This window comes from Sander lucioperca, chromosome 12 (genome assembly GCF_008315115.2).
Source record: "Sander lucioperca isolate FBNREF2018 chromosome 12, SLUC_FBN_1.2, whole genome shotgun sequence".
Taxonomy (NCBI): Eukaryota; Metazoa; Chordata; class Actinopteri; order Perciformes; family Percidae; genus Sander; species Sander lucioperca.
This window is the reverse complement of record NC_050184.1, coordinates 33116454-33133499: the sequence shown is the minus strand read 5'-3', so window position 1 is coordinate 33133499 and position 17046 is coordinate 33116454. Positions and strand designations below refer to the sequence as shown.

Sequence of the window (17046 nt, the reverse complement as noted above, 5' to 3'; positions counted from 1 at the left end):
CGGAGTAAATTAGATTTGTCACAATAAAGGCCTATCCAATACCCTTTGTTGAATACACTGTACATTAACAGCAAAGAACGTAATTATATAGACATTTAAACATAAGCAAATACAAACTCAACTCTAAGTTATTTTGAGTTAACTTACAGGCTCCTACAGAGAGCATATTGTCTGCACTGTCAGAGTTGGAGCTCTGAGGTAAAAAATAAAGCCTTGAGACACACATACTGTATGTACTTTTGACATCGTGGGAGGGTGAGCAGAGCATAGGTTAGACCTCAGGGTTTGTTCCACCAATTACTAAATCTTATTCTGTTGCCCTGGACAGTCATCTCTGCTGCTGGACCAAGCTTTGACAGACACCCAGATGTATGAATATACACACACCCATTCACATATAACACATGGACACAGACCATAGTCACACAGACAAATAATGTATACATTCAAACATGCACAAACACGTACATAATAACACTAATAGCCATACAGTAATTACCAGACCCACACAGAATCTGTAGAGTTTTCTGCAGATTTTCCGCAGATAATTTTTTTTTTTTTTGTAAATAAAATTCAGAAAGTTAACACATCTTCACCACAAGCCGAAAAACAACTCGCTAAATTCCACAGATTTTCATTCTGGATCAACGCTGACAACTGAAATCAGCAGATTCCGTTTGGGTCTGATAATAACATACAGTCCCATGCACTAAATCCTTCATACATGTATGCACACCTTTACACACACACACACACACACACACACACACGCACACCCTGGCCTTGACAGCAGAGCAGGAGAGGCAGGCGAACAGAAAAGATTCCTGTTCTTCTATCCCTCCTCCCCTTCTCTTACCACATCTAAGGACTTCAATGAAAGTGCGAAGGCCTGTCTGATTGCAGCTCTAGCTGCAAGTACCATGTTTAAAGAGAGAGAACAGAGGGGGAGCCATTTTAAAATCACCTTTCTTTCCCTCACTAGAGCCAGAACACAAACGCCACACAGAAAGGAAAATGAGAGCCGAGCACAGACGCTTTGGTGGGCGGAGTGGAGGGCTGAAAAGAAGTAGGGTGGGAAGACGGAGGCACAGAGAGGAAGAAACTAGATGTATATTGAATATTTGATGGTGCTTGACAAAGCTTTACTAGTCTTAAGTGGTAAGCCATTATGTTAGAAAATCATCATCATAGAGTCCAGCGCCCAAGACAATTGTGAAGAAATGCCAATAAACAAGAGCACGTTTATATCCTATTCAGGAATGTTGTGTGGACTAGCCAGACCCTCCTCCGCAGCGCTGTGGAGGAAGGTCTGGCAATGCGAGACTAGGTGAGCAGTGATGTGCAGGGCTGTGCTGCCTACACACACTACCTCCGTCCGTCAGTGTTTTATGCTCATTCTGAGTTATTCCAGGCATTTGTTTCTAACTGCTGCATCCTTAAACTGTGAGTAGGGGTGTGCAATTAATCAAATTTTGATCGCCACTTCGATTTCAGGCTTCTAACGATCACAAAAGCAATGTTATGGAGACAAACGGTTATTTTGCACGTTACGTTTTGGAAATTTCACAGTTCAAGTTCAAGTTTTCACTGTTGATTTGTTTAATTGTTCCACTGTTTTTTAAAGTTCAATAAATGCAACATCTTTCCAAAAGTCAATGAGTAATCGTGTTAAATAATCATGATTTTAAAGTGCTCATATTTTGCTCATTTTCAGGTTCATAATTGTATTTAGAGGTTGTACCAGAATAGGTTTACACGGTTTAATTTTCAGAAAACACCATCTTTTTGTCATACTGCACATTGCTGCAGCTCCTCTTTTCACCCTGTGTGTTGAGCTCTCTGTTTTAGCTACAGAGTGAGACATTGCACTTCTGTTCCATCTTTTTTGGGAGTCGCACATGCGCAGTAGCTAGGTAAGGACTACTAGCCAGTCAGAAGCAGAGAATCAGGGCGTGCCTTGACAGTAGCTAGATAAGGACTACTAGCCAGTCAGAAGCAGAGTATGAGGGCGTGCCACGCTAGCAGCTAGGCGAGCATTATAACATGTTACAGAGTGACGCACGTTTGTCTCTGAAGTAAAGACTGGACTACAATATAGCTGTTTGGAGCAGTTTGTGAACAGTGTTTTCTGTTGGAGATGGTAGGTCCCTTTGGGGTGGACTTTGGGCTTTTTCACTTTGTAAACCTATAACATGCACAAAAAAAGATATACAGTATAACACAATAAAGGAAAGGGAAAAAGCCAAAAAGCATAATATGAGCACTTTAACATTGACCAGAATAATTGTGATTTCTTCCATAATCGAGCAGCCCTAACCGTGAGAACATCCATTTCAAACACATACCACAGGAGGTAAGAAGGAAAGTAAAGGAGGAATAATAATAAAATGTGTTTTTTTTTTTCCAATTCCAAACCACTGCAGAGATGGTAAACTGCACCAGCTCATGTTGCTGTGTGGGCTGAGGCTAACATGTGAGGGCACAGTTTGAAAGCTAACGTTGTGTACAGTTCATGTCAGGGGTCAAAGCAACCACTGCAGCTCACGGTCTGTCTCCTGTGGCGACTGATAATGTCACTGCAGGACAGCGCCCACAGGACACAGATCACAGTACGACCACAACCCATTCACTTCATCTTCTCATAGATCGGGAAGCTATTGTGGTGTAAACTTGAGTCGACTCGTATAAAAACACACTCACAGGCACATGCGTGCCACCTGGAGGGGTCATGGGTACACAAGTTGCGGTACTTGCACCAGTGGCCGCGGAAGCCACTGTCCACACATGACAGACACCTGCATGGACACACACACACACACACACACACACACACACACACACACACACACGTATGGTTTATGCAAACCTAGTGTGTCAGACTCTGTTAAAGATATCGAGCGAGGGGAAGGAAAAGGACAAAGTGGAGAGGAGAGACCATTTCTCAGTGCTCTGCATCAAGCTACAGCTTCACTTGCGTGGGCTGAGTAGAGAGAAAAAGCAGCGCGGGGATGGAAGCATCTCAAAAAGAAAATGAGTGAGCAAGCAAGAGATACAGACACACTGGGGTTTATAGGATCATTAACTGTATTATATGCAGGGCTGTGCAATGAATCAAATTTTGATCGCGATTTCGGCTCCTCGCGATCACAAAAACAATGTCATTGATTATTTTGCACGTTACATTTTGCAAGTAAACTCTAATTTTGTCTTGTGTTCTGAAGGGGAATTCAAAAAGCTCAAACGGTTAAAGTATTCAGGGCAATTTCACAGTTCAAGGTGTTTTCACTGTTGATTTGTTTTTAACTGTTTCTAAGTTCAATAAACGCAACATCTTTCCAAAAGTCAATGAGTGATCGTGTTCAATAATCGGGATTTCAATATTGACCAACGTAATTGTGATTTTTTTTTTTTTCTTCTCACAATCGAGCAGCCCTTATTATATGTACTGTACATACTGGTGCAGTATTTCAGCCATCATGTAGCCATCGTGTACTGGCTCTGTGTGCTAGGAATCTATGGAAATAATGATAGACCTACATGTTCGTGATCGATATCTCATTAGGCCCAATTGGTAAGATGGATGCAGCCTTGCTCTGACTGCTAACTGTGGCTGTAGCTGATGAGACGGCCATTAGACACTCAGTCTGACATCCACAATGGGCTGAAGCGGCCGGGCTTTTCATTGCTGGGCTAATTGTTGTTGCCACTGGTAAATTAGAGGAGATTTTATGGCCGCTGCTTGACGTCATCCGTAGGAGTGTAATGATTGCATGAAAAAAAAACAAAAAAAAACGCTTGTAGTTATAAAAATAGGGCTGTGGCGTCTGGTTTTAAGTTGATAAATGTCTTCCTGTCTCAAATCCCTACCTCCTTTCTCTTAAAACCATGGGTCACATTATTACATTACATTACATGTCATTTAGCAGAGGCTTTTATCCAAAGCGACTTACAATTGCTATATATATCAGAGGCTGCACAACTCTGCAGCAACTAGGGGTTAACTGTCTTGCTCAGGGACACATTAGTTGATGTATCGCAGTGGAACCCAGATCTCCCACACCAAAGGCATGGGTCATATCCACTGTGCCATCACCACCCACATTATAAAATAATACTACTCTGTTAAAGAATTGCCCGTGTCCCAAACCCCATCTCTTGCAGTTGACAAAGTGTACCCATATAATGTGCTCCGAACCAGGATGCTAAACAAAGGGTTTGACAGCGTTTAAGCTCATAACACCAATTTGAGACAAGTGGACAGCTGTGCCGTTCAGGCTGCTGTGTGGGTTGTTGCTGAAACAGATCTGAGCAGTTCAGCCACATGCAGACTGACAGTACAATGCAATGCAGTATCACAGTGTAGTAGTAATATGTTATTCTGCTTAGAGCAACCTTCAAATGCTGACTCACTGTCTGCTGGGGCCTACTACACCAATAGCCCTAAGCTGTCATCCACACAACAAAACTAGCGCTGATTTCGACATATACTGAGCAGAATTTCCTCGGCACATATCACATGATCATTAGTCTCGCATTGCCAGACCGATCTCCACAGCGCTGCGGAGTAAGGTCTGGCTACACCACACATGCATTCTGGGATAGGAGAAAAAAACGCTCTGGGTTGTTTGCATTTCTTTAAACCAATCACAATCGTCTTGGGCGGCGCTAAGCTCCGGACGCAGCGACGGCGGCTCTGCTAAATAGTCTCGGGAAGGAACTTGTTTTGGTGGAACATTTGCACCCAGCTAAAGAAAACGCCACATACAATATTAAATGAAGTTAGCTGTTCACACAATACAGTAATGTGAGCGATTTAAATTAGCTGATACATGGTTAAACCTCATTTGCTCTTACCAGTGTATCGCCGTGTGTACTTCGTCCACAGCAATCCCACCAATCCGTCCTGAAACATCCCAGTTAGAGAGGAAATGCCGTAAACATATTCTTTGTAAATCTTTACAATCGTTCCCCGAAAGAGCCACGCAGGCCTGCCTTGTTGCACGAACCACATTTTCTTCAAAACCTGCCATTTTTCAGCGTGAAGCTTGCTATCTCAAAGTTTTTTGTTGTTTCCCAAAGCGAACAGAGTTTGAGAACGGCAACACGCAGAGAGCAGTAGGTGAGGGACATGCATCAGGCAATTATCCTGGAAGTGTTGATCCAGACTACATAATCATTCACTACTTCAGTCGAGATGTAATTCTTATAATGAATAGTATTATAGCAAAACTCGCTATACTGGTCAACTGCTGACCTTGTCACTGGATCTCAGCCCTTAAGACAGAGTGTCCAGACTAATCCTGACAAATCTCAACAAAACCTTCTCCAGGAATGTGTGAGCGAGCTGAGTGGATGGAGGGAGAACAGAGTGATGCGGGACATTTTTGAGATGGAAAAGCCTCTTTTTGGGCATGATGATTAGAGAGCTAATCGAACGGGGATGAGAAGCAGGGAGCGACGGAGAGAAAGCACCGCCGCAGCTCCGTGTTTTTGGATTGTGGTCAGACGGAGGCTGAACCACCCATTCACAGGACTGCGACTGGAGAGCGCTCGAGATGATGAGCTCCCTTTGAGCTGCAATCAAAACGCTGCTCGGTTTTGTCGGCCGATGAGTGTGCGGCACCAAACACTCTCTCCCGCTCTCATTCTCTTCCCCTCATTCTTTTCCCCCCTCCTATTCTTCGTGCATTCAGTGGATGCCTAGCAGCTGCTGGTAATTAAAGGACTTTAGAGTCTCACACCACACTGAATCAGAGGAAGAAGAAAGAGAGCAGAAAGACAGGGAAGACAGAGACGCCACTCCTGGCCAGCCCAAAGCCTCCCTCGCATTCTCTCCTTCTCCTCATCATCGCAAACCAAGCTAATGTCCTCCTGTGTTCCTAATTAGCCACCTTAGAATGCTGCACTTCAATGAGCGTCCGCGCACAAACATAAAGAAAAAAAGGGGAGGGGGGGAGACGCAGGAGGAGAAAAGAGGATGGATATTGTGGATGGCAGCTGTAGAAGGAGGGAGGAGGGTGGGGGGGGTGATCAAAGCGATGGGTGTTGGTGTGTGGCAAGCCGACCATCTCTGGAGTGAGGAAGAGCTTATTCCAGATGGAAGAGTGTCTAAATGGGAGACAGCGCAGTAGTGAGCTGAGAGGAGATGAGTGGCATAGCTTAGACGCTAGCTTTGCTGTAAGGGAGGTGCACGCAAACATGGGAAAGGAGAGAAAGATAATTTTATAAAATCAACAGTGGCTCAGGGATAGATGATGAAGAACTGGAGAAATTGAAGGAAAGGGGGGGGCAGAAGGAAGCGGTAAGGATCACAGCTGTGGATGGCACCACGGCTGGCAAGAAATGTAATTTTGGTTGTGTGGGATGAGAGGAGCTCTTTACCAGAAGGGCGCAGCTGCTTTTCTCCAGCGGTATTTGACAGATACTTCCTTCTACTCTTGGTTATGTTGCACATTCTTGCAGTCCTAATGCTAACTAAACCCATGTAGCAAACCCCTGTCAGATCCACAGGTATTATCTCATTTTACTTTGCCATGTCATTAGTTGTGTTTCCATTAAAATCCTGTGCAAATGTCTAAACGTTTCCAATCAACTCTCTTACGAGTAGTTCAAGAGGACTTGACAAGATTACATAATTAATTGAGCACCTGCAACTCCATTACATTTCATTGCTGCTTCCCACATAAGATGGCACGATGAGATGTTTTTTTTTTTTTTTGAAATTACTGAATTTGTCTTTTTTGATCTGTGATGTTTTTTTTCAGTCCCTACTATAGAAAGTGAGGTGTGTCTGGATTCAAACTGGGGACAAAGCAGTTACCGTACGTACACCCCAAACACCCCACTTATGCATTTTAATTTTTTGGTGGAGTGACATGTAATTGTGAGTGGCAGCATGACATGAATGCTTTGTCTACAGAAGAAGAAGCTCAATCAGGTACTGCGAGGTGAAGGTGCATTCAAGCAATCTGTTTCTGTCAGACTTTTTCGCATATTTTCGTATCGTTTTTTATTTAATTCCTGGCATTTGCCCTCTGTTTATTATGCGGAAATGCACATGCAAGTCCACAGAAGTCCACACGAGCAGCAGACAGAAGAGCCAACTATTCCTCCTTTAACTTCTTCTCCTCTCTGCGAGTAACTCAGCCAGAGCTGACAGGGGTCCTGCCACACTCATTGCAGGGTCAGGACAGAGAAAGGGGTATTAGGGCCAGAGACAGGTGGCACGAGGGTCCGCTGTGCTGAGAGAACAGATGGCTGATCTGACGTGAATCGGGGTGTTGACCTTTTCTCCCCGCGGTACAGTACAGCGGTCCACACAAGTGTTTGTGCTTGTACACAAAAATCGAACCCACGTGCACGCGCACGCACGCGCGCGCACGCACACACACACACACACACACACACACACACACACACACACACACACACACACACACACACACACACACACCAAACACACGTTCAGACACAAGCCCCAGCGCACTGACTCAAGAAGGCATTTACACACCAAACAGCTGTTCCCGCCTCACAGCTGCTTTCACCAGAACAGCTTAAAAAAAAAAAAATCACCTTTTAGCATCATGCTGTGGATTCATATTCCCACTAACCTGAATTACTTCATTCCCTATTACACCTACACAAAGGCATATGATTAACAGCCTAGCACGGAGGCTAATGTTGTGGTAAATGATCCCTGTGTGAAGGCACGCAGACTGCAGAGAATACGGAGCTTTAGCTGGCCCCTCCTGTACCTCGGCAGGCACATGCTGAATTACCTTGTCGCTAGGCAATTATTTGCCCTGTCCCAGCTTTGGAGTGATGTAAATTACTTTAAGTGCACTTTGCCGGGCCCGCCATCACGATAATGATGATTGCGGCGGGGCTCTGACACACACAAATATTCAGCTATACCTTTAGAGAGAGGGGCTGCATTCAGGAGGGGCTGTAAGTGGGGAATTCAAGACATAGATGCTGAAAAGAAAATGAGACTGATGAGAGTATGTGTGTGCTTAAGAAACAAAGAGGGGAAGATGGAGACAGAGCAGTATGTCATTCAGCTTCTTTAGTAGTGAGTTGTATTCATGTTGTGTCCCAGTATACCCTCTCCACCATTTCATCTAACAAGTTAAATTTAAAGATGAATGACTCATACCCAAAATACAACAAATACATACATGTTTTTCAAGCTCATTCATTTCATCTGTCTGTTTTTTCCTCCAGTCTGGCTTTCTAGAAGTTAGTTTTGTTGCAGTAATGTTTCAGCTCCAGCAGGTGTCACTCATGGCTTCTATGCTAATTCTTATGACTGCTGTTTTTTTTTTTTTTCAGTGACAGGTAAATATCCCCTGACTTGCTCGGAACAGGCACCACAAATATATTTCGGCTTCACCAGATGTTCATTTAACATGCAGAGACACAGCAACATGCATATATGATAGTTGTAAGCAGGAGAACTTGTCAAATGATGAGACTTTTTGGTCTGTTCCTGTGTGTCTTTTCAAATTCCAGTAAGTCATACACCGGTTGAATGGTGTCATTTCCTGTTAATATCAAGTCATGTCAGGACAGGGCAGTAGTCACTATGGCAGCGGCAAGTCGCTCTGAACCGGCTCTGCACCTCTGAGGCACAACTATCCATATCCAGACAGACACCTATCTCATGTCTCCTATCCTCATACTCCATTTTGATATAAAGGAACATGAGGAAAAAACCTGCCTGCCTTTGTGAGAGGGCCACTTAGGAAGATGTCTAACAAAATCTGTATGTAATGTATCTGCAAACTCACTGGAAGATGATTGAGGCATACTCACATATTATGCAGGACACACCAACCGCAGTGTGGGTCCCCGGAGCTCAAACACTCTCCACAGGTCCCGTACTGCTCGCATGACTCGATCGGAACTTGGGTAACCTGAAAGCACATGAAAGGGCCAGGGTTAAAGCAGAGGATTTTTTAAGTGCCGTGGCACAGGGGCGACCAATGATCAATAATCAGTATATTATCAGAATATAGTATAGAAAATCTGCTCAGAAATATAGGAAATATTGAATAGGATAAAACAACAAAATATAATTCTGCTACATAAAACATCACATTCATTATTAGTTTCACTTGTTTTCATTTTAAACAAATTGTATATCCGAATACAATACACATTTTCTATGGGCTCAGTCTGCACCCCGTGCCCCCCTTCTAGCCCCGCCCCTGGGTCAAAGTGCAACACAACACATATCATAAGATGCACAAAAAGAAGCCTCTGGGTATGTGTGTGTGTTTGTGTGCACTAAAGGAATGCTCAGACAGTCACACACTAACAAGTAGTATTGGACAAGTATTTACTTACATACTATATTACTTCAGATATATGAAACAAAACCAAACCTCTTCATTTATAGAGAGCCGAAGTCCTTCCCCATTCCTGTGGACCACCATAGGACCTTATTTCAGAAAAATCATGTACAGTATGGTAGTTGATGATTTGATTGTTTTTGATCCCATTTGAATTGAGCCATGAATTACACATATGATTTGTTTGTTTGTCAATTTAAAAGATAATTTTCTGATGCAACAAAGTCTTAGTTTGTTGTAAAACTGTTGAAGTATAATAATATACGTAATAAAAAAAGACTACAAACTTCACAGACGCATTGGGTGACGTCTCTCTGAAGCTACCGCGTTTGGGTGTTTTGTAGCGGGATGTAAAGTTACTCACACCGGCAACGGATCTCGCTCGTTCTTTCTCTTCCCGGCTGATAGAAGACGCTGGATAAAACACATCAGGTAAGATAACGTTACATGTGTTGCGGAACAGAGCTAAGCTAGCGAGGGGGGGGCGAGCAAGGTGTGGTATATTGTGGAGACAAGACATGTAGTTCACTGAGCGGTTTCACACAAAACTAAGTGGCACTACAATTAACTGAGACTTTCTTCAGTTGCAAAATTCTCTTTTAAATTGACGAACATCATATGTGTAATTCATGGCTCAATTCAAACAGGATCCAAAAATAATTTGTCTCTCCCTGTTCACTACAGTACATATTTTTTTTCCCGAAATAAAGAAATCATAATGAGGTCCACCGGAAGAGTAGGGAATTCGCCTCTCCATTGGCAGCATTTAAATATGATAATTCTATGTTATTACAACAATGGTAATGTTTTATGTTGACCCATTGTACAGTAGGGGATGATGGGACTAAAATGTTTGGGTGCACTTGTGCCCCTACGTGTCAGCGCGTGAGACGTCAACTGCACAGGCAACTGTTGCCTTTATCTTAAGCCAGAGAAATAGTGGTGAGCAGGTGGGATCAGTTGGCCAGAGGGAGCTGTTTCTCTGCCATCAATAGGCTCTTGTCTGCACCAGGGCACCTGTCCACCTGGGGAGAGTCTGTGCAAACACACCTACACATGGAGGAGGAGGGACAGACAGCTTTGCTCAAGTCCAACTTGATTACAAAATGGAAAAGTTATTATTAAGAATGACATGGCAGTTTTTCACCAGCTACTGTCAGGTTCAACTTTATTAGAAAAGTAGAACTACTAGGGCTGGGTATCACCAATGATTTCCCGAATCGATTGGATTCCGATTCGATTCTCTATCAATTAGGTTAGGGAAACTACAATACCAATTTTGTGTGGCTATAAAAAGAGTTTCTCAGAGAACCTATACTGTAAACTGTACAAGCAAGAAGCAACCCTAAAATATTTTTTATAATGCAACAATTTAATGTTTTAATTTCATTTCATTTAAAATTTACCCCCAAAAAGTTTATTTAAAGTACTTTTTACTTATACACCCATGATGAAAAGGCATATATTAAAACCCTGGATTAAACAAAGGCTGATTTTAATTGGAGAATGGATCATTTTAACCCAGCCCTAATAATTACAGTAGAACTATATAAACATTTTGTTTATGAACACTAGGGGTACCTTTTTCCCACAAGCAAAGTAAAGATCAATTTTGTTTATCGAATACATGACAGCAGCATAATTGTAAAACTGAAAAGTAATTATTAATGTTGTACTGCAAGTTGTTTTTTAAAGACGTGAATGAATGGAGTAGAACGTTGGTATTTCAAAGCTAAACATGTTGAAAGTGTCAACAGCAAATAATTTAAATAAGCACTTTCAGCTTAAAGCAAACACACTCCATACCCACGAATCCACCCTAATCCACACAGGGCCGTTGGACAATCATTTGAATAAAGAACAAACATCCTTGTGCATGCGCCACTGACATTAAACTTATGAAAATACACAATTGAAAATTGAAATACTGCATGTAACGACAACACAGGGGAGAAGCACTGAAAGTCTTTCTCTTTACTTATATTTATTTATTCTTTGTTCATCTTCAGAGTGATATTTTTTTGTACGTTTTTGCACTATACCTTGCTGCTGTAACATTGTGAATTTCCCCGTTGTGGGATTAATAAAGTATTTTGAATGTTGACTCTTGAATGAAATCATACATCTCCTCAGATAGCCAACTACTGAGTGTGTGTCAGCTGAGTTGTTGTGTGATCCACAGGCTGGGCCTGTCTTCAGCTGCTACCTAACATGCACTCATCCTTCTGTCAGTTACATATGAATGTGTGTGTGTGTGTGTGTGTGTGTGTGTGTGTGTGTGTGTGTGTGTGTGTGTGTGAGAGTCTAGCTGTGTCTGTGTCTGTCTGTCTGTCTGTCTATCTGTCTGTCTGTCAGCCAATGCTCTGATCAGCCACATGGCCCTCAGTCTGTTTGTGCAGAACACAGGTCTGTGCGATCTGGACATCAGTGTGTATGTATATGTGTGTGTGTGTGTGTGTGTGTGTGTGTGTGTGTGTGTGTGTGTGTGTGTGTGTGTCTTTATGTGTCCCATGGGGTTGGCCCGGTCACACCTGCATCTCCCTGTGTCAGCAGGAGTAAACATACACACATGGAGCACAGCATGATGAACAGAGGCACAAGAAGAGTCTGAATTTCAGAGTCTGACACAGATTCATTTTCACTCCTGTCTGTCTTTCAATTTCCTGGCAATCGCCTGGTTGGATAATGACAGCACACTCTGACAGTGTGTGCCCCGTTTAGCTCCAAACCTTCAGGCTTAGATGAATGCCTAATAAGTGGCTCCTCTGCAAAATGTGGGGGAGTGAATGAAGGGTGCAAATATCACCTTTTAAATGTTTCTCGAACCCTGTGCAAATCGCCCACAACTTGGTGATATTAATTGCTGAAATTAACTGTCAGCTGGAAAGAGATAACAGCTGGGTGTCCCTCAAAGGCTTTTCTTTATTACAAAGTATCAACAAGAAAAACAGCTGACAGCTAAATTTGTAACGTGGTTGGCAAAAACTGTCAGTTGCTGTGAAAACTCTGAGCTATATGGGTCCCAGCCTATATCTTTTCTTCTTTGTTTTGTCTTTGCTCTTCAAAAGCTCAATAACCCTCCACCTGTCTGCCTGGTCCTAAACCCTGCGGCAACAGAAAGACAGGCCCAGGGGACAAAGAAAGCCATTGACACAGTGGGACGTTGACAGTCCCTGCACTGTGTGGCAGCTCCGCCATGGACACCCCTGTTAGATTAACCCCCTGTCACCTCAACAAACTCTATTTGTCTGTGTATGTGTGTGTGTGTGTGTGTGTGTGTGTGTGTGTGCGTGTGTGTTTCGCGTAGCTTCAGGACAAACAGGTGGCATGCTGTAATGAGCTGCAGACGGGGTCACATCAGCAGCAGAAGCTGCAACTGATGACAAACAAGCCCACCAGGAACGAGACTTGGCTGGGGAAACAGTCAACTCAGTCTGTGTATGTATGTATCTCAAAGTCTCTAAGTGAATCCCTCTTAACCCCCCAAAAAATGGGCCTTTAGATCCTTCCAAAAACATGTGCCAGGCTGGTGAAACTTTATATAGTATAACTTTCACAGAGGCCCAGCTCCATGAAAGGGTTACAGTGTGGAGACAGCTGTCAGCAGGGGGAAAGTCAGGGAGTAGTGGGGGGAGATGGGGGTGACTGGGGGAGGGGGGGGAGGGGGTTAATATGGTAGAGGGAGAGCGAGGGAAACAGGAAAACAAACACCTGAGAACTGAAAAAGCACAGAAAAAGGGATACAGCGTGTATATCTCTGTGCTGCTGTATATACAGTATGTGTCTTGGTGTGTGTGAGAGTGCGTTGATGTTTAGAACAGCATGGGCCAGTTGTGGAGGTGAGGTGTGAGAGAGGGTTTGCGGGGGATCACAGCAGCTGTTGCCCAGCACACGCTACAGTCACTCAACACAGCAGGGCTGCACAATGAAGCCCCTTCTCCCACTGTGTGCGCATGTGTGTGTATGTGTGTGTGTGTGTGTGTGTGTGTGTGTGTGTGTGTTTGCAGGCACACATGCACAGCGCCATAACGGATGTGCAGATTGTTGTTCCTGTGTTTTTCAAGGCAGACAAAGAAGCGCAGTCTGATAATGCCTCCGACTTTCTCTGCTGTCTGTCTCTGTTTCCCAAGAACACATTCATACCCACAGCTGACCTGAGGTAGCCTGAGCATTGTCGGTGAGAAGTACTGCACTCTGGTAAATGAATGCTAATAAAATTCCTGCTTAAGATGACCTTAGCAGGGGGTTATTCAACCAGAGAGGCTACAGTGGAGTTGCAGACTGGAGCAACCTGGGTGACTGACTGACGGGTTAAAACAACAGCTTCCTCTCTTTCAAAGGCTCATGCTGAATAGGCTTCAGTTTCTATTATTATTGCCAAGCCTTCACTAAACCAGGGGTGTCTTCTCTGGTACTGAACCCTATAGGGATTTGGGCACAAGTAATAAATCCCAGCCTTAACGCATCACTGGGTGACATTTTAATGCAAAAATACAAAAGTTAAAATCAAGCTAAATTACAAGATTCAAGAACAGCAGTTGGCTAAAAAAAACTTCTTTTTTTTAATGTAACCTAATGTGAGTAACATTGGGTAATAAAGTCTTCTAAATTCAATCCAGCAACTCTTGCTGCCATTTGGGACCACCGACATGAGAACTTTCATTGTGTAATTTTCAATAATAATGGATGTAGCTTATTTCCGTTGCAGTTGTGTGTCGAGAACAACAACTTCAACAACGACATATATCAGGGGCTTAGGAGTATCGTCTTAAGAGTATGTCACAGAGAAATAGAGATGCATGAATTGCATAATAAACTTGCTACTGCCATGCTAGCATTTAGAGAAAAAAAGGCCAGAGGATAAAATTCTAACTGCACATATTTTCCACCGTTATTTCTGGCCACCTGTGAATGGTGGCTCCATTTCAGCTCCTCTGCCCTGCTGCCTTCAGACCCAGCCATGCTCACTGCACCTCTGTGATGGATGGGGGCACAGGGGCAGGACAGGAAAAGAAGACAAAAAAAAAGACTGGGGGGGGGGGGAGAGATAAAAGGAGGACAGAGCAGAGTGGAAATGGCCCATTGCTTTGTGTTCTGATGAGACCTAGTCTCTGTGGTGCCAGATGTGCCTCGCCATGCTGAGCGAGACAGAAAGCCGCAGAAAGAGAAAAATCCCACCGTCACCAGTAATTCAGAGGAAGCTATTTTGCAAGCTGTTGCCAAGGCAACAGGCCTGGCTCTGACCTCAGGAACACCCCCACATCCACCACCACTCCCTCCAACCTCCAAAACCTTCAGCAGTGCACGGTAAACAGCTGGCACCTCTGAGACTTCCTGCCACCTACACCTCCTTTTAAACATGTATAGACACACACACACACACATACACACACACACACACACACACACACACACACACACACACACACACACACTAAACTCCCCTACACCCTATCCATTTTTAATGACAGTTAGCCAGGCTACCACGTCACTGGAATGAGGCACATCGATCATGAACACAATACCCATTCCAGCAGAGAGAGAGAGAGAAGGAAAGCATAGGAGGAGTATCAGTGTGTGTGTGTGTGTGTGTGTGTGTGTTTGAGGGGGCTTAATGACAAAGGCACAAAAGCAGAGCAAATACTTGCTGCTGAATGAATGAAAACCAATGAAAGCAGCATGCCCTGAGTCTCTCAGTCCCACAGTGACCAGGCAGCCAGTGTTTCCTGTGTCCAGGCTAACTACACAAGAACGGCTGAGCCATTTGCCTGAGCGGCCACTCTTTAATCTGCTCTAGTAATCCCACTGAGGCTCTTCCTAAGGACAGCAGCCACATCTCCCTCGTCTCTTTCCCGCTCTCTCCTCCTCATTCTGGTCCTCTCTTTTCCTCAACTCACAAAATCCTCCCACTGTACTCTACGACCCAAACAAATCCGCTCTGCAGTGTTGTGGCAGAGACGTCTCGTCCAGCTTGTTGACATCCACCCCCAAAGAATAGCATTCTCTCACAGTAACACAAACTCAACTCTGCATTGAAAGCAAGGGCTATCTTACCCTTTTGGCTTTGTTACAGGAATTTGTAACAGTTTAAAATCAGAATGAATTACTTTTCTAGGTGTTTTTTATTAGCAGTCTGAGAGTTAAGGTTAGTGAGTGGTTCAACCCAATCATCAATATCCATCCTAAGCCTGGCTGACCCTGAGAAGAGAGGTGTGGGGTCCTGTTGAATTGTTGTGGCTGGTCCAAGGAGGATCAGGCCTCCAGACTCACACCAATTAAACCCAGCGTGATTAAGGACAGGGCAGAGGCATTTGTGTGGTTGTTGGGGGTGCGCGGGTGCTGATCCCTTGGAGGCCTTGAGTTGACTGTGCACAGACACCACAACAGCTGGGAGTTTTGATGACGGCTTAAAACCCACATTCCAAGAGCAAATGTGTAAAAGTAATTAATTACAACCACATGTGGGCACATTAACGGCTACACATAAACATCCTCCTCATCGCATCCAAAAACTCCATCCTTTATACCCTGGAAATGTGCTGTTGCTATCTACCGCTCAGGTCCACGCTTAAAGGCATTTCTTTTAGAATACTTGTTTTTGTTGTTCTTGTAACAGATGTCAGGGGGCTCCCTGACAAGCCGTTTGAGAGAGAAACAAGTTTTGTGTAGAAATACGCAATTGTGACTTCCTTCTACTGTATACCATTCATTAAATGACTATCTACAGCACCGATGCAGGATAGATTCCGTAATAAATGGTAGTAGGGAGAATTCAATGGGACATAGACTACTATTGTGCGTTTTCTGAAGGTCAGACCCTTTTTTATATTGGGTGGTTTTCAGAATAACTGATTTTAAAGCACAGGAGATAGCATTCAGAGTAGATAGTATGTATTGATTTTAAGAGGCTAAACCTGGGAGAAAGAAAAGGCTGAAGCAAAATGAAATGATACAGCTCGCCTCATCTACAAACAGCCATATTGCATACTCCAAAAATTATTTGGTGTGAAAATGGGAGCTTTTAACCTTTATTGTCACAGCTAGCTCTCTCAGCCCCATCTCTTCCCTGTTTCTCTCTGTCTATTCACCCACACAAAGAGACAAAACACACACACACACACACACACACACACACACACACACACACACACACAGACAGACACACAAACACACATACATTTTGTTTATTGGATTTGGCCTGAGCTCCTAGATTTGGGTCAATTGAAAACATCAAGACACAGTAGCACCACACAGGCTGGGTTTAAAGACAGAATGAGAGGGGGGGGGGGCAGCTACACTACCTCTCTTTGAATTGATGCTAGACTATGGTGGATATCTAGCTATCACATTTTGATCAAGCAGAACTGCCGTTTCCAAATCCACATGCCAAACAGCATCGGTAGCCCAACAACACCCCCACCTGAACCCCATTTTAGGGCTTTAAACCCCCTCCCCCCTCCGTACCCCGTCGGTCCTGGGCAGGCCTGGTCCCTGGCAGCTCATCAGAAGTAACAGACTGGTCGGAGACAAACTGCCAGGCAGGAAAAGAAGGCGAAGAACAGGTCAGGCGTGCGCCTCCTGACCGCCGTTTGAACTCTGAAGCAGACTGGCCATTATGTGTTAACGCTGACGCAGGAACGATAACTTTGTCTAAAGTGGTAATAATACGGTTCAATGTTTTCTTCTTGTGATG

At 43.9% G+C, this 17046-nt stretch overlaps 1 protein-coding gene across 1 annotated transcript in view; it reads right to left on the bottom strand.

The window, feature by feature from the left end:
- Positions 1-17046, bottom strand: part of plxna2 (plexin A2) — a 209552-nt gene that overhangs the window by 90291 nt on the left and 102215 nt on the right. Inside the window, exon 5 of the mRNA XM_031290478.2 lies at positions 8815-8915. Coding sequence (XP_031146338.1) covers positions 8815-8915 — 101 coding nt within the window. The remainder of the gene's footprint in view (positions 1-8814; positions 8916-17046) is intronic.